This window comes from Arctopsyche grandis, chromosome 2, assembly GCF_051622035.1.
Source record: "Arctopsyche grandis isolate Sample6627 chromosome 2, ASM5162203v2, whole genome shotgun sequence".
NCBI lineage: Eukaryota > Metazoa > Arthropoda > Insecta > Trichoptera > Hydropsychidae > Arctopsyche > Arctopsyche grandis.
This window is the reverse complement of record NC_135356.1, coordinates 30,199,566-30,223,421: the sequence shown is the minus strand read 5'-3', so window position 1 is coordinate 30,223,421 and position 23,856 is coordinate 30,199,566. Positions and strand designations below refer to the sequence as shown.

Sequence of the window (23,856 nt, the reverse complement as noted above, 5' to 3'; positions counted from 1 at the left end):
GAACATGCACAATATAAATAAATTTTCGAAATTGACCTAAAATTAGATCATCAACAATCACATACAGGTAATCCTCGACTTTTGTTTGTCGACGATGTTTTGACTTACGAAGATACGCACTAAGATCGAAAAAAAATCAAAGAATTATTATTTTTACTTCCCCGTAATGCGCAGTTACTGAGAATATATCATGTATTAGTATGGGTGATCCAACGATTTTTGCTAACCCGGGGTGTTGTCGGTCACATCAAACGGATTTTTTTATTCTTCAATTGTTTCTCTCTTCGAAATAAATCAAGTAATTAAATCATTTCATAAGTAAAATTTATCGGATAATGTGTGATTATTAATTTTATTTGACGAAAGAAAAAAAACCCTTTGACAAATCACCGACATCCGACACCGCGTTTTTTTATGAATTGTTTTTTTTTTATCGATCATCCAAGTGGAAATACAGTAACATCTTATAGGGGGGTAAAAGGTTTTGGACCGTTTCCCAGCCTATGGAAATTCAGTTGAATTTTGAAGAGGATCTTTATTACTCGATTAATACAAGTGTATTTGTATGTACAGCGAAGTAGGTAAAGGATTCACTGGAACGAGCTAGGTCGAGTTCCTGAAGCTCACTGGCATCTGGGGACGATGCACTGGTTCATAAAGGTGTTGCTTGAGCAACGCGTAGCTGGGCTGGTGAGATCACGTTCTGGAAGATTCCGACGGGGTCGAGGTCTTCCTTTGTGTTCGATGTTTGATGCGTAGTTGCGTAGCTCCTTGGGATTTCCCGTGTACTCGTGATTGCGTATCTGGAGCGAGTCGAATCGCCTTTATGGGTAAGCTGGACGAAGTATTTCGGCCACGGCTAACTTTCGTGTACGAGAAGTGGACACGATGATGTCATTTGTACAGATTAAGTTCGATGAGGGAAATAGGTGATATCACAAGTCGTGCTATATCGCAGCACCCACCACCCACCGCAACTTTGCCTCTTCGTCTGCGTTTGCATCTCCGGTGAATGTTGTTCTCGTTTTATAATTTACAGTCGCGATGTCTGCGAAATCGGAGAAATTGAACAACATCAAAATTAACATAAAATGCATCGTCGTGTCCAACTCGCTTCGGATGACAGTAGAAGATCTCAGTCGAGAATATCGCCAAATCGAAGGACGATATTTATCCGTTGACGAATTCGGCTATTCCAATTTGTTGGATTTCTTAAAGCGAGAGTGCACCGACATCATACGGGTGAGAACTTAATTAACTAAAAATTAGTTGCTTGTACTTTTTCTATAGGCGTGTGTTGTTATTTGTTTCGACTTTCAGCTCCAGAGCGCGGGAACGTCGTACGTCATATGTCCAATCATAACGAAAGAAATCGAAAATTTAAACTCGTTAATCGAGAAACAAAAGTTGCCTGCAAATGTGCTTTCGAGGTTAGTCTCCGCTCACTTTTTCACTTTTTGCCATGAAATAGTATGTGATTCCATTTCGTTTCTTTTAACGCGTTTCGCGTGTGTTTTAGAAATTATAGAAGAAATACCTCCAATGTTGCCGTAGGAAAACGCTCCTCCATTATATCGAACAAAAGTAATACTGCGGCTTTTAAAAATGCCACTCTGATGAATAACGAGTGCACGAATGGTATGTGTAAATTTAAATACATGTGATATTATATTATACATACATATGCATATGGAAGGTGAGGCGAAAAGAAATGACATTTTTTTTGTTTTGTCTATCCTTGTAAAACTATCACAACACTCGTTACCTGACGACGATAAAGAATCGTTGGGTGAAAGACTTTTTCTTAGACGATAACGATTTCAGTTTTTCAAGTTTACGCCACCGAGAAGCTATCTATTTTTGTCAAGTAGCTGGAGGACAGTTTCGTTCCTCGCTTGTGTGACCCTAAAAAGGGTCTCCGGTATGTGTTTGGTGGCATTTTAGTGGGGAGTCGTCGTGTATTATTAAAATCTGACCAGACTTGCAACTCATTTTGTGCATTGTGCTCGATTAGCGAGATTAAACAAAGTTTAAAGGTTAACGTCAAATGAATCAAGTTAGAGCATTCACTTCATAATTCATTTTTTGACTTTGATGACGATGAATTTTACAAGAGGAATCGAAAAATTACATAATCCATGAATCATTTGAAAGTCGTTTACTTTCGCTTCACTTTCTAATGTCTGTATGGGTAAAATTTAGTGCGGTCAAATATTTCTCAAACCTTGAAATCTTTGTATGTCGCAGTCAAGGAGAATAATATCACTTCACAAAACGTCCCTCAAAAAAACTATAAACTCGTCGAATTGAAAAATGAGCTTCACCAAAACCTAAAAATGCTCATAAAGGATCATCGGGAATTATGGTTGTCCCAATTGAATGATGCGTATTACAAGAAATTTAGACGACATCTAGAATATCAGAAATTGGGATACGGCAACATCGTAGCCCTTTGCAGAAGTATGCCACATGTTTTCAATATTCAGAGACCCGAAGATTATGGAGCCATGAAGCTGTATGACAGAGATTTGAACTTGCAACGTGACTTCCAACGAGCACCTGAAAAAGTCGACATACCAGAGACCTCGACTCTTGTTAGCTTAGAAGCAAAAATTTTTGGCTTGAATGCTCTGCCTGGCATATCTCTGGTTTCTATTTTATTTTATTCATAGTGACGACATTAAGTTTAATACGGTGCTGATTTTCGACGACGATTTCCTCATTTTCAGGATCCTTCGTTGTGTCCAGAGGAATGTATAGATAACGAATTTCAAATCCGACGAGCGTCAAGTCCTTCAGTTAATTCTAAAATCCTTGTTTGGATATCTGAAGTGGTCGATCCCTCTCATTTTTGGTTCCATATAGTGGCCGATGAACACAGTTTAGCTTTAGAAAAGTTGATGAACTCTATGGAGTAAGTGGAGTGAAATCATGAATCGTATCGATTGAACGAAATGAAATAACGTCAAGTTTGTTTGCAGCGTACTATACAAGTCCAGCGAATCGTATAAGATGGTGAGGGCACAAATGAAAACTGGGACACATTGCGCCGTACCTTTTGAAGGGCTTTACCATCGTGCTGAGATAATAGCTAACGTTGATCTTGAAGTGGTGAAAGTGAGTACATTTAAACTACTTGTTGTACAATATCGATTGTACGTTGGGAGCAAATATTATAAATTTCTTTTCCAGGTGAGATACATTGACTACGGTACTATATTAAACGTTTTCTGTAAAGACGTAAGGCTTTTGTTGAAAACATTCTGTGAACTACCTGTACAAGCAATGAGGGGTCGATTATCTGGAGTTTCACCGGTTCATAAATGGTGGTCATCGGTAGCCAGAAGACGATTTTTCGGTCTCGTAAACGGCATACCCCTTGCAGCCAAAGTTTCCAGTACGCATGATAATGTAAATATGTTGCAATAATTCGACACTTACATATAAAGTGTAATAAGATTTAATATGACTATATCTTACGTCAAATTTTTTTCAGAACATATCTTGTTTAGGATTAATGAATACTTCATCGGGTTCCAAAGACGCTATTATTGCCAAAGTATTATATTTTGAAGGATTGGCAAATTTAGATTCTTCCACTGACAAATATTGGACTTATGTAAGTAATAGTCATTTTGAGTGTTGACACGATGGCAGTCATCTCATTGATATTATTGTCAATTATGAGATTTTGATTACTGCAAATAGAAAGGAATCTCATTTTTTTAAAGTAATGATTATTATTCCTCGTTTTAGTTAATTGGCAGTAGGCAAACTCCGAATCTCGATTCCTATCAGACCGATAGAAATCGTGTATTTATTTTCGTCATACTGCCAAGTAGACTATGTAGATTGGAATCAATTTTTTTTGAAATCAATATATATTATTTTATACGTATGTATGTCCAAATATAATATATTGTTAAAATTTTGTGATGCAAGATTGCAATAAAAATATTTTACACTATTAATTTTAAATTTTATTCTATTATTTATTTAGATTAAGATTAATCACCAACAAAACTTTTATAATTATAATATAATGCTAAATTTTCGTCTCCGTGGAATAAAAAGTGGGTTTCTTTTTACATTATTATCATATCATCATATATATAAAGACGGTAATCTGTGTGTGTGTGTCCTAACGCTCGCCGAACATAATGAATGAATCGATAAAAATCGATAAATTGATTTTTCGTCGAGACCACTGCCGAGACTCGAACCAGTCATCTCAAAATAGCCTCATATAGATCTAAACTGAGCTAATGGTCACGAACATCACGCCAAAACCAATTCTTCATTTCGCCTTTTTTTTTTTAAACATTAATTGAAATATTCCTTCTTGCCATATAAAAATACGTAATTATAATATATTTTTTTTAGCGAGGTTTTGAACCATATTTTTTTGTTTTCATATAAAACAATTAAATATACATATTCTATCCTTTTACTGCAATTACGATTAACTGCATGACTTTTTTTGATGATTTACTGAGCTGATTATCACTACACTCGTTACCTGACGACGATAAAGAATCGTTGGGTGAAAGACTTTTTCTTAGACGATAACGATTTCAGTTTTTCAAGTTTACGCCACCGAGAAGCTATCTATTTTTGTCAAGTAGCTGGAGGACAGTTTCGTTCCTCACTTGTGTGACCCTAAAAAGGGTCTCCGGTATGTGTTTGGTGGCATTTTAGTGGGGAGCCGTCGTGTATTATTAAAATCTGACCAGACTTGCAACTCATTTTGTGCATTGTGCTCGATTAGCGAGATTAAACAAAGTTTAAAGGTTAACGTCAAATGAATCAAGTTAGAGCATTCACTTCATAATTCATTTTTTGACTTTGATGACGATGAATTTTACAAGAGGAATCGAAAAATTACATAATCCATGAATCATTTGAAAGTCGTTTACTTTCGCTTCACTTTATAATGTCTGTATGGGTAAAATTTAGTGCGGTCAAATATTTCTCAAACCTTGAAATCTTTGTATGTCGCAGTCAAGGAGAATAATATCACTTCACAAAACGTCCCTCAAAAAAACTATAAACTCGTCGAATTGAAAAATGTTTTTTCATAAAAACTATAAATACGTCGAATTGACTCTTGTTAGCTTAGAAGCAAAAATTTTTGGCTTGAATGCTCTGCCTGGCATATCTCTGGTTTCTATTTTATTTTATTCATAGTGACGACATTAAGTTTAATACGGTGCTGATTTTCGACGACGATTTCCTCATTTTCAGGATCCTTCGTTGTGTCCAGAGGAATGTATAGATAACGAATTTCAAATCCGACGAGCGTCAAGTCCTTCAGTTAATTCTAAAATCCTTGTTTGGATATCTGAAGTGGTCGATCCCTCTCATTTTTGGTTCCATATAGTGGCCGATGAACACAGTTTAGCTTTAGAAAAGTTGATGAACTCTATGGAGTAAGTGGAGTGAAATCATGAATCGTATCGATTGAACGAAATGAAATAACGTCAAGTTTGTTTGCAGCGTACTATACAAGTCCAGCGAATCGTATAAGATGGTGAGGGCACAAATGAAAACTGGGACACACTGCGCCGTACCTTTTGAAGGGCTTTACTATCGTGCTGAGATAATAGCTAACGTTGATCTTGAAGTGGTGAAAGTGAGTACATTTAAACTACTTGTTGTACAATATCGATTGTACGTTGGGAGCAAATATTATAAATTTCTTTTCCAGGTGAGATACATTGACTACGGTACTATATTAAACGTTTTCTGTAAAGACGTAAGGCTTTTGTTGAAAAAATTCTGTGAACTACCTGTACAAGCAATGAGGGGTCGATTATCTGGAGTTTCACCGGTTCATAAATGGTGGTCATCGGTAGCCAGAAGACGATTTTTCGGTCTCGTAAACGGCATACCCCTTGCAGCCAAAGTTTCCAGTACGCATGATAATGTAAATATGTTGCAATAATTCGGCACTTACATATAAAGTGTAATAAGATTTAATATGACACTATCTTACGTCAAATTTTTTTCAGAACATATCTTGTTTAGGATTAATGAATACTTCATCGGGGTCCAAAGACGTTATTATTGCCAAAGTATTATATTTTGAAGGATTGGCAAATTTAGATTCTTCCACTGACAAATATTGGACTTATGTAAGTAATAGTCATTTTGAGTGTTGACACGATGGCAGTCATCTCATTGATATTATTGTCAATTATGAGATTTTGATTACTGCAAATAGAAAGGAATCTCATTTTTTTAAAGTAATGATTATTATTCCTCGTTTTAGTTAATTGGCAGTAGGCAAACTCCGAATCTCGATTCCTATCAGACCGATAGAAATCGTGTATTTATTTTCGTCATACTGCCAAGTAGACTATGTAGATTGGAATCAATTTTTTTTGAAATCAATATATATTATTTTATACGTATGTATGTCCAAATATAATATATTGTTAAAATTTTGTGATGCAAGATTGCAATAAAAATATTTTACACTATTAATTTTAAATTTTATTCTATTATTTATTTAGATTAAGATTAATCACCAACAAAACTTTTATAATTATAATATAATGCTAAATTTTCGTCTCCGTGGAATAAAAAGTGGGTTTCTTTTTACATTATTATCATATCATCATATATATAAAGACGGTAATCTGTGTGTGTGTGTCCTAACGCTCGCCGAACATAATGAATGAATCGATAAAAATCGATAAATTGATTTTTCGTCGAGACCACTCTGCCGAGACTCGAACCAGTCATCTCAAAATAGCCTCATATATGTAGGTCTAAACTGAGCTAATGGTCACGAACATCACGCCAAAACCAATTCTTCATTTCGCCTTTTTTTTTTTTAAACATTAATTGAAATATTCCTTCTTGCCATATAAAAATACGTTATTATAATATATTTTTTTTAGCGAGGTTTTGAACCATATTTTTTTGTTTTCATATAAAACAATTAAATATACATATTCTATCCTTTTACTGCAATTACGATTAACTGCATGACTTTTTTTGATGATTTACTGAGCTGATTTCGATCTGGGTAATCAACTGTTTTCAAATTTAGGTAACAATATCTATGTACATATGTATTATGGGTCTGGGTCACTGCATCGAAAGCCGAAAGATCGAAAAGAATGTATGCATGATAAACGGTACTGTATGGTAACACACAGGATACCGTGCGCACAAATTTGTGCGTTTGAAAAACTTCCTTTGGCTACCGTGCGCACAAATTTGTGCGTTGCGTCACTCCTACTTCATATAAAGAAAAAACACGTTGAACCTCGTATTTCTTGTAATTTATTCATATTGGGGCTTAGTAAAAGATGTCGTTGGTGATATTTAACTAAAATAATTTAAAAATAGTCGATATTGAAAAATTCGGTTCCCGGAAAGGTTGCTCGAAAGCGGTACCCGCACGGGAAAATTTGGCTATTGTCGCAACCCACTATGGACAATTCGCCACTGCCATCCGCACAGAAACCGGTTTGAATTCTCGCCCGTCCCCACAAATTCTCGTACGCGCAGGTAGAAAATTTGACTAAAATATAATTGTCCCAAACGCCCATCCCCACCTATCGCCATATACACACCATTGAAAGTTCAACTGAAATACTTTTCGCACTCACCGAAATTTTTCCCGAAGGCATACATATATGAACGCGTGAATTTTTGTTTGTTTTCTCGTCACTAGTTTGTGTGGTTTATAGTTAGCCGAGTATTTTTATGGTAGGATACTATAATATTAACATATTTTATTCGATTTTACTTTCTAGTTGATTTTCAATTTTGTATTTTAAACAACAATTAGCGGTGAAATTAATATCAGCCAAATATCATCGTATCCTGTCCAGTGGCTCGGCATTTGGGGTGTCTGGAAGTAACCAGACTGATTAAAATATATTACATTGGAATTCGATAATTTTTGGTTTTTCTTGTTGATTTCTCAGTGGTGCATTTTTTTTATACCTGCTATGAACGATAATCGTTCATCATACGGTGGCCCATTTTTTTTTGTTTGCAAAAGCTTATCTCAAGACAGATCTTTAAGGATGCAAACACAAACTTTATTTTAATTGAAATATGAATGTGCTTTTTCACACTACCATAGTGTGAAATAACCAAAGTTGAAGTACATAGTATATTTAAGGGCTATTGGCAAATGATAGAAAAGTATTTCAGTTGAACTTTCAATGGTGTGTATATGGCGATAGGTGGGGATGGGCGTTTGGGACAATAGTATTTCAGTCAAATTTTCTACCTGTGCGTACGAGAATTTGTGGGGACGGGCGAGAATTCAAACCGGTTTCTGTGCGGATGGCAGTGGCGAATTGTCCATAGTGGGTTGCGACAATAGCCAAATTTTCCCGTGAGGATACCGCTTTCGAGCAACCTCTCCGGTCACCGAAAAATTCAGAAGGTTAGAAACTGGACTATAGCAAATGTACCAAATATTTCTTTAAATTTACAAAATATTTCTTTGGTTATGCGGAAGATGTCTCAAATTTTATTTTATTTAACTAAAGCGTATAGGAGGTTTGTAAAAATAATAGAACAGATCGTCATCGACCTTCTCAGAGGTTCGAAACCAGCGAAAATTTCATTAGTGTATGAATTTCATATTGTGTTTAAATAACGTGTGTGTGTAAATAATAAAAATATGTAATACTATTGTTGCGTACGAGGGTGGGTGGAGGATCCAAGAAAAAGGCCAACAGTCGTTTCACAGCATTTATTGATGATTAAGGAGTTACACGTATTGCCAGTGTTCAGTCCAGAATGAATTATATCGCCTATGTACCGCCTTATAAAGGGTAGATCTCTCAGGACGCCTAATCTGTTTACCTGTTGTATAGTCACGTATTCGGATATGTATTTCCAAGACATTGGGTCTTCCCGTATCGATTCTGAGAACTAACTAATAACGGTCATTGTTTAGCCTAAATGCACTTAGAGTCCAGATATAATCTTTAACCGATAACAGATATCCGTTGGTCTAATTACAATTCGCTCAATCCACGGCGTACGTAACACTATCAAAAACCATTAAGTGAGTTTATCGATAATATATTATAATATAAAGGAAACTTTTAAATAAATATTGTGTAAATATCTACCAATCAATCAAATGCGAATATCTACATAAGGGGTGCAGTTTGCTGGGTGAATGCTTTTTTTGTGTTTTTAGTTGAATAAATATGTTTGATTTTTTTATATTCATGTTCTGAAGAAAATATCACCATTGTTTACTATGTGCCCTTTTATATTTCTTTGGTAATTTATTGCCTACACTTGACTCCTGGTTACTAACCACTGCACTAGGTAATAAACACATTTTGGGGGGACCTTTTTTTTTCTCACATCTGTTTTATGTTCCTCTTAGATTTTGCTGATGTCCTAAAATTCTCTCACTGATATTGTTATTTATGACGAAAGAGGATTAACCTTGTTCGATGTCGGCAATTCCAAAGCGCATATGGAATTGCATCTGACTGCATTGTATTTATAGGTTTCAAATAACGACATTTGTTGTTTTTGTTACACAAAGGTTCACTGCTGCTAGATTTTTTTTGTTTATTTATAAAATATGTATATTTGCCATATTTATACACATTTTAATTATTTATTTTATTAGTACGCGACTCACAGTTTGACTTTTACTGATTTTACAATTACGAAATTTTAAGATAGTCCATACGAAACTGCATTTCAAATTTCACTTTTATACGTTTACTGGTAAAAGAGATATGATATTTTAAACAGTTACAGTTTTATGCAAAGATTAGCGCAAATTCTCCCCGCCGCACGCCTGTTTCTTTAGCAATAGCCCGTGGTATCCTATGTGGTAATACTACCCGCTCTTCATACATATGTATGCGGGGTAAACGGACTATTTCACATATTGTCATAAAAATCGCGAAAAATCTTGGTTTTTCGACTTTCGATCAAGTCAATTTCGATTCAGTGACGGCTACCGATGTATTACATATATAATATATGATATTATGGAGAATTGATTAATTTTGCGTAGATCGTGGTTGAATCAGTGTTTTTTGTCGTGACTTTTAGAAATGAAAGAATCAATTATTATCTTCTCGACTTACCGATGAACATCTGCATATCGCGATTTGAATTTGTATTTCATTATTATTTATGAATACATAATTTTAGGTTACGCAGTGTCATGGATTGTTTTTTAAAATGTTAAATGAAAAAAAAATTGTTAGAAGTTTATATATTATACCTACTACATATGTATCCATGTATTAATCAATTGGGTGAATTCAAATTTTAGTTTGATTTGTAAGTTTGTGTAAAAAAGCATTGACACATTTGAAAATTCTCCCTAATGTACCAGTTTTAGTTGCCTTTCAATGGTACATACACAATAAACACATCGCATTCATGAGAAACATTTGTGGAGAAAAGTGTGTACATTCAGTAATATACATAATACACCGAGTTTGTTTCATATATGTACATATTGTGTTTGATAAGTAATTTTTTTGTTCCCACTTTGCGTAAAAACAAAACTAAATGTTAAATGTGTATCCATAGATACATCGTTATATGTATATTATATTTAGATATTGATAAAGGGTAATTTTTTTTAAATGATTTACATAAATAGCAACATTATTAACGACAAAATATGATGAATATCCGTTTATTATACACATAGTAAGTACATGCATATGTATGTACGTGTATATTACTCGGTGTGCTTTCAGCAATTGCTATTTTATTTCCAATAAATACATTATTTTACCTTAAAAATGACATAATTTTGTTTTAGAAAGAACATCAATATTTACTTCCAACATTTGAGGACCTGGAAGCAGGGTGCGCTCCGAATTTTACAGTATTAGAAGATGCGGAAGAACTGGACTTAATATTTAAAAAGTCTGTTGGTTTATCGAGTGATAGTGAAGATAATTTTTCCGTTGCAAAAAAAAACGACATTAAACCAATCGATATTAGTAAATCTTTTTCATTATTGAAAACATCTGAAAGATTTTAATTGAAGTAGTGGCGGATCGAGTGTATGTTATCGTTTTTTATACATGCCTTTCAGTATATGGTTTTTCATTAGGATTTTACAAAACCATTTTTTTATGTATTTGAAACACTAAAGTTTTTGGAATAAAATAGGTACTATTTTAAAATACAATGTAATATATAGGTATTAATTTCATTTATTCTTGGCTTACGAACGTATTGTGGACAGTGACAATAATTTGTAAGTTGTTAATTTTGGCAGAAAAGGCCCCAAGCGCGGGCTTATTTTCATGTACATATGATAAACCGCCGCTGGATGGAAGTTTTGGTTCGTAGAATCCGTGACGTAATCGTAAAAATTTAATTTTCTATGACGACGATTTCGATTCCGTTTTCGATCAGCTCTGATTCTGGATTCTTTTTTCATTTCCGGATACACACCTTTTTTCATTTCCGTATTCAGATTCCTTTTTTAGTTCCAAATCCCGATTCCTATTTCAGTTCTGGATCCGGATTTCTGTTCCGGATTCCTGTTTCAGTTCCGGATTCCTGTTTCAGTTCCGGATCCAGATTTCTTTTTCAGTTCCGGATCCCGTATCCATTCTCATTTCCTGTTCCGGATTCCTGTTTCCCATTTCCGGTTTATTAAATTTAGTGATGCTTTTTATATCTTTGTATCACATTGATACAAAGATTATACTGGAATTTTTCGTGAAGAGCACGCATGCTTTAGGGGTCGAAAAAAAATAGTGGAGGAAAAATCGAACAAGAGTAATCTGACACTTCCGGTTGACGGATGCTCACCAAATTTTTTTATAACTTGATATTAAGCCTTAACTTCTAGATATGAAATTAAAATTCAATAAACCAAAACGTTTCTGAGAAAAACGTAAAATACATCGATTCTCTAGAGTAAAAGTACTACTTCCGGTTGAGGTAAAAATATTTAAAAAGTTTATCAGAATAAAATTTATAATTTCTATTACATGTGAAAAAAAAATTCAGTGTGGTTTGGAGGATAACTGAATCCAAGAACTTAAAGGAAACCTATAAGGGGAGGTACCATTTCCGGTCAACTTAAAAGTTTGCATCGTTTCGATAAGAATTTCAGTAAGCGAAGTTTCTGTTCGATAGGACCAGTGGCGGACTGGCCATACAAGCGAACATGCCCGATGGCATGTGGGCCCCACTATCTGTTAGAAAATATGGGCCCTCAGTAATATTAAATAACTGTATAACTATTTATAGGATATTGCAACTTTGGGACCTAAAGTTTGGGTATTACAACAAAACAAATTTCTTACGATATACACAAACAACTAATACCTGCATTAACAGCCCAAGGATCGGTTAACTTTTTTTATTAGGCTTGAAATGTAAGTTTCAACATTTGCGTGGGCCCTTTTGCCAGGCCCATTTCCAACGTCAATATTATGTATATACCAATACCTATGTAACAACTAACTACTGAAATAAAAATGGGAATAAACAAATTTTCGTGAATAATATAAACAGAATTGCTTAAAACAATTTTGATAGGACGATTCATCATCAACCAGCGATTTAAATTTACTTCATACTTTCAAAATAACATTTGATTATACTTCGACGATATAGTAAGATTTAAATACACAATTTTAAACAGTTTCCGTATATAAAATCTATTCCTAATCTAGACACAGTAAATAGAAATATAGGATAGGGGCCCCCTCCCCAAAATCCCGATTTCCGATTAACATTAATTGAAAATATTATGCAATTTTTTCAGGGACGTAATTTGGGGGTCCATAGGGGGGCACTCGCCCCCCTAAACTAAGGAATAGTGTGAATTTAGAAAATATTATGAATTTAATGATTAATGAGATACTATGGATCTATGAATGCTACGTTTATTTATTATGTACATATGTTACTTTTGGGTAACTAATAAAATAATCGCTGCTATGTGCTTTGAAGAAAAACAAAACAAAACTTTATCTATTGTTATTACGTACATGTACATAGATAAAGTGAAAAGACAGTTGGTAGAAATTAAGTTAATTGATAGTTTTTTGATGACTCAGTTTGATGGTCGATTAATGTTGACCATGTGAAGATTTGTGGAAAAAAATTTTCGTCTGCGGCGCTTTTTTCTCTTTACATAATATTTTTTTATAATTACTTTTTCAAAAATAACCTTATTTATTTCATATTTTATAACTCAATAAGGTGTATGCAAAGAATATTTTCCATTTTTATTCCGATATAAAAAATATTTTTTGAAAATAAATTCAATTTGACCAATCTTTGCCTGCCCCCCCCAAGAAAAAGCTGAAATGACGTCCCTGATTGTTTTCTACCGAAAGTTAAAGCCGCTTTTAGGCTGCATTCTTTTATGATGCATTATATTTACCCAGGACAAGGGTTAAAACGAAATATACAATGAAATTTATGGATCTATTTTGCTTTTGCCATTTTTCTTGTGCCTAAATTTGTTTATTTCCATTTTTGAAAATTTCATTTATTTTTTCCCTTGATTTTTAGCGTGGTGGAAAGAACAAAATTTTGTTATATGGGGGGGGGGGACAAATTTTTTTAACCCTGGGGGGCCCCCTTTGACTCCTGGCATGCACTGATTTCAGTCCCAGTCCGCCACTGGATAGGACTAATGAGCAAATCGGTGGAGCTTCCCTCTGCTTTTCACTTGGCGACTGTTTACCTTCCTTTTTCACGCACTTGGGATGAATCGGCGACAAAACTTCAGCAGAAAATTTCCTATTCTTGTCACATGTCGATTTTTCGCTCAAATCGGCTAGTTTTATTCTGGTTGGTGAGAGGGACACCCTATGAGGATGGGCGTGGAGTCGTTCAGGACGAGAAGCGCGACCGCAAGAGTCGCAGGGCTTTGCCGGCGTCGACTTTTCTGTTTCTCTGCTTTCCACCCGGAAAAAGCTTGAACGGAGACTTCCGTCTATTCTCAGTGCTATTACGGAGTTTTCAGTCTCGGTGGCGTCCGTTATTTCGATAACTATATCCTTTTTGAAAGACTTCCTACCGTTAGGACCGTTTTCGTCTCTGGTCTTTTTCAGCATCGACAATTTCTTGTCGGCGACGGTTAATCTTTCAATGGGCATCTTCATCAGACGGTACACCGGGAGCAGCTCTTTTCTCATCAGGGACATCTTGGTCTATCTTGCCGAGCAGAGTGATGTCGAGGAGGCGAGGTTTTGCCAGCGTCGCTGTCAGGGGACGGGGACGTTTCTTGTTGTTAGTACTTTTTAACGGCCAAGTTTCCGTTTCCGTTTCCAGGTCCGAGGGTTTTTCATCGAAGAAATTGTTCATCTTCACCGCCAGCACTTTTCTGGGTGCGCTCTTTACGCCCGGAGACTGGCCTCTCCACTTGGGCACGGCGCGTATTGCTATGTCACTCTTCATTTGTGCTCCTTGTCCTTGATTCCCTGATATTTTCCCCAATGTTGGAGATAGATCTGCTCCACATAAATGGTGATTTGGTATTCGTTCTCGTACTCGTTCTGGCGCGATAAGCTGGTACGTCGAAAGCTCGGTGCAGACTGGCCGTCGGTTAGCAGCTAACACAACCCCCTAAAATCCAAACACTCACCCCCATTGCCTCCTCCTACTATTAACTCCGAAGCTGAAACTACTTTACGTAATATAACGTGCGCATGCATACACATATGTACATACATACATACATACTAAAAATGAGTGTGTATGCACAGGTGAATCATAGCATATGGATTGTTTTTTATAAGATGCATTTAATTCACATAAAGAATTGTTAAATGTTAAAATGGTTTTTGATCATTTCAATTATCAAATTTTATTTAAGCTAGCTTGAAATTTTAATATTGTTTGAATTAATAATTTATATTTTAATATATGATCGAGTTATTTTTACGAATTTATTATTGGTTTTTTGAGATGAATGACGATTGTCGATGACTCTCATGAATTCAATCGTCATCAGATTCAATATCACTCTTTTTGAAATTGTGGAAACCACATACATACATACATATGTACATATGTAGTTCCAGGCAGTGGTGTCACCCTAATGGTTTCCATGGGTTTCCGTTGTTAAAAATAAAAAATTTCCGGAAACGCATTATTTAAACTAAAAATTCATATAATTTTTGTCAAAAATTATACAAAAGTTTATGTATATATTTTTTCAAAATTTATTTTTTGAAAAAAAAATTTGGAATCCCGTTGTTCCAAAATTGGGGTGAAACCACTGGTTCCAGGACTCGAAATGGAAATTTTCACGAATGGGAGGGTTCAATAATTTTCAAAATGTGTTTTTGATTTTTTTAATTGTATTATAGTATACATTATTTAATATATAATTTCGAAAGAGACTTTGTAATGTTTAATGTATGTAATTATGTAAGGTTTGGTTGATATAATCCGTGACGTTATGGAAAAAATCTAATTTTCTATGACGACGATATCGATTTTGATTCCGTTTTCCATTTCAATTTCTTTTTCAGCTCCTGTTATGGATTAATTAATCAATTCCGTATCCGGATTCCTTTTTCAGTTCCGGATCTGGATTCCTATTTCATTTCCAATTCCGATTTCAGATCCGACTCGCGGTTCTGCCTTCAATTCAGATTTCCAATTCCTTATTCAGTTCCGGTACCCGACCATTATTTAATTTCCGGATCCGGATGCCTTTTTCATTTCCAGTTCTGGATTTTTTTTTCTGTTCCGGTTCCGGATTCCTTTTACAGTTCCAGCTACTTATATCCAATCTAATAGTACATGAATATATACTTTTAGATTAGCCACTTTTCAGCCGTTTATATTACAAATACCGAGCGAAGCCGGGCTAACCATTAGTACATCTAATATATAATTTCGAAAGAGACTTTGTATGCATATACATATGTATGTAAGTATTTTTGGTTAGGAACTTCGGAAACAAAACAAAGTTACTATGACGACGATTCGATATATATTTTTTTCGAATCAAATACATTTAACAAAAAAACAAATGCATATTTACTATTAGATTCGCCATATTTAAGCTGTTTATATTACAAATACTGAGTGAAGCCGAGTAAAATAACTATTATTATATATAATAAGTATTTCCTAAGCAAACATAAGATATTACACATATAAGTAGTACTTAAGGGAGGGCTTAATCTTAATTTAATGATTTTTACTTTAAAAACATTTTATAATATCTAAAATTTGAGTTCACATATTTTAAGTCTATATATATATAAAAATGAATGTCTGTGTGTGTGTGTGTCTCGATTAGGCTGCTAAACCACTGAACCGATTACGATGAAACTTTCAGGATTTGTTGTGTGCATGTCCGGAAAGATTACTGTGCAAAAAAAACGGGAACGTAAACGGGAAAAACGGGAATGAGTGTCATTGCAACGCAATCATTTCAAAAGTGTTCGCTACCTGCGTTTTTCCGACAAATAGGAACGGGAACGAGAACGGGAACGGGAACGGGAACGAGAACGGGAACGGGAACGGGAACGAGAACGGGAACGGGAACGGGAATTGCATGCGTTATTATGGCATTGCAACGCATGCCGGGGTTCAGCTAGTTATCAATAAAATAATATTCTCATTAAATATGTTGTTTTAAAAATAAAAACAGACGAGAATTTTTTCAAATTCTACATCATTGAAAAACTGGTGTAGAATTCGAGCTCAATTGGACCACTGTTATGCTGCGTACGGACCAAACCAACGACGAATTTGGTCCAACGATTTAACCAGCAGGATTAAACCAGTAGCGTACAAAATATCGAAATAAAAATTAAATTTAAAAATTGAAATTAAATATCAAAATTAAAAATATTATTATTATATTAAAATTAAATTCAAATATCAAAATAAAATCATAATCAATATATTAAAATTAAAATAAAATATTGAAAGTTAAAACAGAACATGCCCAATTTAAATAAATTTTCGAGATTGACCTAAAATTAGATCATCAACAATCACATACAGATAATCCTCGACTTTTGTTTGTCGAAGATGCTTTGACTTACGTAGATGCGCACTAAGATCGAAAAAAAAATCAAAGAATTATTATTTTTACTTCCCCGTAATGCGCAGCTACTGAGCATATATTATGTGTAAGTATGGGTGACGTCTTCGATTTCTTCAACCCGAGCCGTTGTCGGTTTTATCAAAGGAAATTTTTTTGTCTTCAATTGTTTCTCTCGTCGTAATAAATCAATTAATTAAATCATTTCAGAGGTAAATTTTATCGGATAATGTCTTCAATTGTTTCTCTCGTCGAAATAAATCAAATAATTAAATCCATCTCAGAGGTAAAATTTATCGGATAATGTGTGATTATTAATTTTATTTCGACGAAAGAAAAAAAAACCCTTTGACAAATCACCGACATTTTTTTGTTAAATATTTCATCGACGGCGAAACACATTGGTGTATCGTGAAGACTTATAAGAAACAATAACAAGGTTTTTTTCGCTCGTAATTATAATATTTCTCTGGTTGTAATGCATAATATAAGCATTTTCTATCAAAATGTACGAGGCCTTAAATATAAACTGGATGAATTAGGTTCTAACTCGGCTATTCAATGTGCTGACATCCTGGTACTAACGGAAACCTGGCTTGACGACTCTGTGCATGATTCTTTTTAATTTACATTAATGACATCTCAAAAATAATTAAGTATTCAGACTATCTTTTATTCGCCGATGAACTTAAGCTTTTTAAGACAGTTAAGTCTCATAGTGACGCAGCCCTTCTCCAATTGGACTTAGATGCGCTGTCAAGTTGGTCTGTCGATAATAAATTATTTTTTAGCATTCAAAAATGCTGTGTTCTCAATGTGACAAGATCTTCAAATCGCTTGATTTATCCATATCGCCTAAGTGGTGTTGAATTAAAGTTTGTAGATGAATATTGTGATTTGGGGGTCTTGTTCTCGAATAATTTTCAATTTAAACGACACAGACAATATTTGTTTGCGTGCAACAAAAATGCTGGGATTCTTACTAAGAGTTAGCAAACCTTTCCAGAGTACGTTGGTGCTTAAAATTCTTTATGAATCTTTAGTACGTAGTATTCTAGAATTTTCTTCTATTATATGGAATCCTACCCATATAACTCATTCATTGAAGATTGAGAGAATCCAAAACGGTTTCTCAGATATCTTTATTTGAAACAGTATGGTTATTATCCTTGGCTATATCCTAGTGCATTCCTATTAGGGGCGTTAGGTTTCAACTCATTGGAGTCTCGTCGGAATATGTTACTGGGAAGACACTTTTTTAAGCTGTTGAATGGGATAATACACAATCCTCAGGTTCTAAAGGAATTTAGGTTTAATGCACCTTGTAAATTCAGGGACTTGATAAATCGTGATTTGTTTGTTCCTCCTGTGGCTCGCACAAATATGTTGTCAACGGCTCCTATATCTAGAGCGATATATCTGCTTAACAGGATTTCTGGTGAAATTGACCTCTTCAATATAAAATATACTAATCTGGTTGAGTGGTTGTTGAGGAATGCCAGTGGTTGATTTTGCCTATTATAAATATTAATGATTGTTATTACTTTATCTGTTTTTTTTATGATTTTATGATTTTAATGATGTTGTGCTACTATTGTTATTATTATAAGTTATTATTACTGTTATCATGTTATTATTACTGAATGACCGGCCACAGCGACGCGTTGGAGATCTCTGTAATGTCACTGTGGCTTATATGTTAAATAAATAAATAAAAAATAAAAAAAATATCGTCGTAATTCAAAACATTGTTGTAATTCAAAACATCAACGATGATCTAATTTTAGCTCAATCTCGCTCGTTAGCTTAATTTTGATATTTAATTTCAATTTTTTTATTTAATTTTTATTTCGATATTTTGTACGCTACTGGTTTTAAAAGTTGGCCCAAAATCGTTGTTGGTTAAATATTTCCGAAGGGGGAAACACAGTAGTTATCGTGACGACTTAAAAGAAACAATAATTTCCGAAGGGGGAAACACAGTAGTTATCGTGACGACTTAAAAGAAACAATAACAAGGTTTTTTTCGCTCGTAATTATAATATTTCTCTGGTTGTAATGCGCATCGTCGTAATTCAAAACATTATTGTAATTCAAAACATCAACGATGATCTAATTTTAGCTCAATCTCGCTCGTTAGCTTAATTTTGATATTTAATTTCAATTTTTTTATTTCGATATTTTGTACGCTACTGGTTTTAAAAGTTGGCCCAAAATCGTCGTTGGTTTGGTGCGTACGGACCATTAGAAGAAGAGTATCTTCAGTTTTTCATCTAAGTATTTTACTTGCCGTCAACAATTGTGATTACATATTGTAACATTGGCATATTATTTTCTGCTATAATTATTGAATTTAAATATTTTCAAAACTTAGGTACTTGGGTACGGACATTTTTCACGAGAGAGCACTACGTTTTCGAATTTCACGAAAGGGAGCGACGCTCCCATGGACTCCCGTTAATTTCGAGCCCTGCACAGTTCTCATCTCGTCTCGTATCAGATCTCCCTTTTTACATTCAGAGATGAATCGTTAAATTAAGTAAAAATAAAAATTGCTCTGCGTTGCCATAATTAAATTAAATCAGAGTCCAACGAATTAACAGTGCTCGTTACTATTACGTATATTGAAGTAGTTGGATTATTTCGATGGTCACGAAGACAATTTTTGTTATGAAAACCGCGAATTGGCACTCAAATTTTCGTTAATATGATAGTTATCGTTAGTATGATGGACTTTTCGGCTGCCAGATGTTCCGTTATAGAGATTTTAGTGACTTTTGGGGGAGCGCTTTGTGACCAATGATCACCTAACCGCGTATTGTGCGTCACAAAAGATTTTTAGACCTGCCCATCTATAGCATGTCGATAGTGTATTGGAATCATAAGCGTAAACTGGAGATACTGGAATGTCAAAGGTTAATCATTTTGATAAGAACGGCCATTTTCGAAATTTGTGAGTTATTTTTATAAAGAAACTAGTCACCGCATAAGGACATTAGACAAAATGAGCGCAAAACATTTGGCCGTTTTGTTGCTAGTTTGTGGTTTGCACGAATTTGGTGTCAGGTGTGACTCTTACGGAGGCAGAGCATATTCCAGATATCCGGCGTGTAGAAAACACTTGGCGAAAGATGACGAACACGTCAAGTCTCTAATGAAAGAAGCCAAGCCAATAATGAGCGTCAATAATGCAAAGGGCCACATGGGTACTATCGGAATCTTGGGTGGATCTTTCGAATCTTTCGGAGGTCTTTACTTTGCAGGAAAGGCGGCGTTGAAGGTTTGTTGTATTATTATATTTGTTGTATTATAATATTATTGACCGTTTGTCAATTATCGCATGGGATATTAAAACCAGTAGCTTCTAAGCGATATGCCATACCATATGTACGATAGAATCAGAGGCGGCTCGTCCATATGTATTATATTATGTATATACATATGTACATAGTGGCGGACTGGCATGTGGGTCCCACTATCTTTTAGAAAATATGGGCCCTCATTAAAATTAATAACTTTTTAACTATTTCACGTGTGTAAATTTTATAGGATATTGCACTTTGAGACCTAAAGTTTGGGTATTTCAACAAAACAAATTTCTTATGATATACACAAACAACTAATACTTACTTTAACAGCCCAAGGATCGGTTAAATTTTTTTTTTATTTAGGGTCGAAATGTAAGTTTCAACATTTGCGAGGGCCCTTTTGCCGGGCCCATTTCCAACCTCAAGATTATGTATACATATACCAATACCTATGTAACAACTACCTATGTAACTGAATTGCTTAAAACAATTTTGATAGGACGATTCATCATCAACCAGCGACTTAAATTTACTTCATACTTTCAAAATAAAATTTCATTATACTTCCACGATATACATACATACATAGTGGGATTTAAATACACAATTCTAAACAGTTTACGAATATAAAATCTATCCTATATACATCCATGTATATAGGATAGGGTCCCCCTCCCCTATTATTGTTTTCAGGGACGTCATTTTGGGGGGGAGCATAGGGGAGCACTCGCCCCCCCCTAAATTAGAGAATAGTGGAATTTAGAAAATATTATGAACTAGTGTTGGACCCGTTGATTTCAACGGGTGGTTTCGAAAAGGAATTGAAACTCGAATAAAAATAAAGTTAAAGATATTGAATCGACTGGTTTCGGAAAGAAATTGATGCACGAATTACGAAGTGATTACGAATTACGAACTACGTTTTGTGCATCGCCGACCTCCTGACGCCTTTGCCCCCGATGCCTCCGTCGCTCCGGGGCCTTCGGCCCCAGCGCCGCCGACGCCTCCGGCGCCCCCGACGCCTTCGGCACCCCGGGGGCTTCGCCCCCAGCGCCGCCGACGCCTCCGGCGCCCCCAGCACCCCCGATGCCTTCGGCACCCCGGGGGCTTCGCCCCCAGCGCCGCCGACGCCTCCGGCGCCCCCAGCCCCCCCGATGCCTTCGGCACCCCGGGGGCTTCGCCCCCAGCGTCCCCGATGCCTTCGGCATCCCGTCGCCCCCAGCCCCCCCGATGCCTTCGGCACCCCGGGGGCTTCGCCCCCAGCGTCCCCGATGCCTTCGGCATCCCGTGGGCTTCGCCCCCAGCGCCGCCGACGCCTCCGGCGCCCCCAGCGCCCCGATGCCTTTGGCACCCCGGGGGCTTCGCCCCCAGCGCCGCCAGCGCCCCCGGCAATGAAAAAACTGAAAAAATGAAAAAAATGAAAAAAATGAAAAACTGAAAAAATGAAAAAAATGAAAAAACTGAAAAAATGAAAAAAATGAAAAAAATGAAAAAACTGAAAAAATGAAAAAAATGAAAAAACTGAAAAAATGAAAAAAATGAAAAAAATGAAAAAACTGAAAAAATGAAAAAAATGAAAAAACTGAAAAAATGAAAAAAATTAAAAAACTGAAAAATATGAAAAAAAAAAAAAATTTGTTCCCCATACTGGTTGATGGTTGATCGTCCGTCACATACAAATATACAAATATACAAATATACAAATATACAAATATATTTAGCGACAGTCCGTTTTTATATATAGTATTTAATGATGAATGAGATACTATGGATCTATGAATGCTACGTTTATTTCATATGTATGTAACTTTTAGGTAACTAATAAAAGAATCGCTGCTTTGTGCTTTGAAAAAAAAAGATTTTATTATTTCGAAGCAAGTATATTTTAGTTTTTAAGTAGCATACCTAGGGTAAAATTCTTATAAACTGTTAGAAATCTTATGGAGCGAATCGTTAGAAAGGTTCCCTTATTTTATTTTGTATCAAAAACAGATGTGTAACGTTTATTTTTCCGAAAGTTCGTATATTTTTTGTTTTCAAGAAAGTTTTTAAATTAATATTTTACTGAATTGGTTCAATCACAAATGATTGTATTTGTCGTATTTTTATTTCATTTGCAGACGTCCATTCTCTCACAAAATAGCAGATGAGATGGATTTAAACTTCATGTGTAACGAATTCGGTCCAAAAAAAAGTTTTAGTTATTAAAATTGCTTTCTGACTAAAACCTTATCAAATTTAGTACATAAAGAATACAAACATTTTTGGAACATTTTTGACTTTTTTAAGAGGAAAAAATCCCTGTTCTGGTTAATTAAATTTAATGATTTTTTTATTATATTTTCATCACATTGATACAAGGAATTAATTATACATGAAATCGGAAAGAGCACACATACATATTTAAAGGTCGATTAAAATAGAGGAGACAAATCCGGTAAACTGCCAACAGGAGTAAACTGTCATTTTAGGTTAACGGGTGTTCACGAAATTTTATATATAACTTGGCATTAAGTTTATAATTCTAGATATGAAATTTCTGTTCAATATGAAGATTTTTGGAAAAAATATTTCGCAAAGGTGTATGCAAAGAATATTTTCCATTTTTATTCCGATATAAAAAAGATTTTTTGACAAAAAATTCTATTTGACAAATCTTTGCCTGCCCCTCCCCCCCAAGAAAAAGCTGAAACGACGTCCCTGATTGTTTTCTACCGAAAGTAAAAACCGCATTATTTTATGATGCATTATATTTACCTAGGACAAGGGTTCGAACGAACTATACAATGTAATTTATTGATCTACATACTTTGCTTTTGCCATTTTTCTTGTACCTAAATTTGTTTATTCCCATTTTTGAAAATTTTATTTATTTTTTACCCTTGATTTTTAGCGTAATGGAAAGAAGAATATTTTGTTATATGAGGGGGGGACAAATTTTTTTAACCCTGGGTGGGCCCCTTTTGACTCCTGGAAAGCACTGATTTCAGTCCCAGTCCGCCACTGTATATACATGCCAGTGGCGCGCGGTGAAAATCTCGCTATTTTCGTCGCACAGTCTTGACACAGGCCACGTTTGCACGAGCAGCATACAAGGGGACCTTGGTATGACTTCGGTCACCAAGTCTCATTGTATAAGGGCGGGGGCGGCAGGGGCATCGATGTGGTTGATGATACTCCGTCGTTGTGGCTCGTGGAGGTGTTGTAGCGCTACCGCCCGTCTCGGCGTGACGACGCTCGTGGGGACGGACGGGGCCTTGATGATGATGATGATGATGGTGCTGAGGTGGTGTGTGATGAATCTTGTGGTGCTGGATGACCGTTCTATGTGTACTGGATCGCGCATGACTCCACATCCAGCTGTCAAGATCGTCGTCTCATTCGCTCCCCCATTTTTTTAAGCACCTGTCATCGACGTTGTGGCTGGACTCCAGTCGATAGGTAGGTAGGTAGGTAGCCGTGTCTGCTCGTTTATTGTCACCCGCGGGCCGCGACGTGCTGTGTCGATGGCGATGGCGGCGCGGCGGGTAG

The 23,856-nt window shown here is 35.5% G+C and overlaps 1 protein-coding gene across 2 annotated transcripts in view; it reads left to right on the top strand.

The window, feature by feature from the left end:
* Positions 1-12,475, top strand: part of LOC143920972 (tudor domain-containing protein 5-like) — a 29,157-nt gene extending 16,682 nt beyond the window's left edge. For both annotated transcript variants that reach the window (XM_077444047.1, XM_077444038.1), the window contains 13 exons: positions 1,040-1,242; positions 1,321-1,430; positions 1,520-1,638; positions 2,248-2,648; positions 2,730-2,914; positions 2,982-3,117; positions 3,193-3,411; positions 3,497-3,619; positions 5,245-5,429; positions 5,497-5,632; positions 5,708-5,926; positions 6,012-6,134; positions 10,790-12,475. In XM_077444047.1, coding sequence (XP_077300173.1) covers positions 1,040-1,242; positions 1,321-1,430; positions 1,520-1,638; positions 2,248-2,648; positions 2,730-2,914; positions 2,982-3,117; positions 3,193-3,411; positions 3,497-3,619; positions 5,245-5,429; positions 5,497-5,632; positions 5,708-5,926; positions 6,012-6,134; positions 10,790-11,014 — 2,384 coding nt within the window. In that variant the 3' untranslated portion in view covers positions 11,015-12,475. The remainder of the gene's footprint in view (positions 1-1,039; positions 1,243-1,320; positions 1,431-1,519; positions 1,639-2,247; positions 2,649-2,729; positions 2,915-2,981; positions 3,118-3,192; positions 3,412-3,496; positions 3,620-5,244; positions 5,430-5,496; positions 5,633-5,707; positions 5,927-6,011; positions 6,135-10,789) is intronic.
* The last annotated feature ends 11,381 nt before the right edge of the window (positions 12,476-23,856 follow it).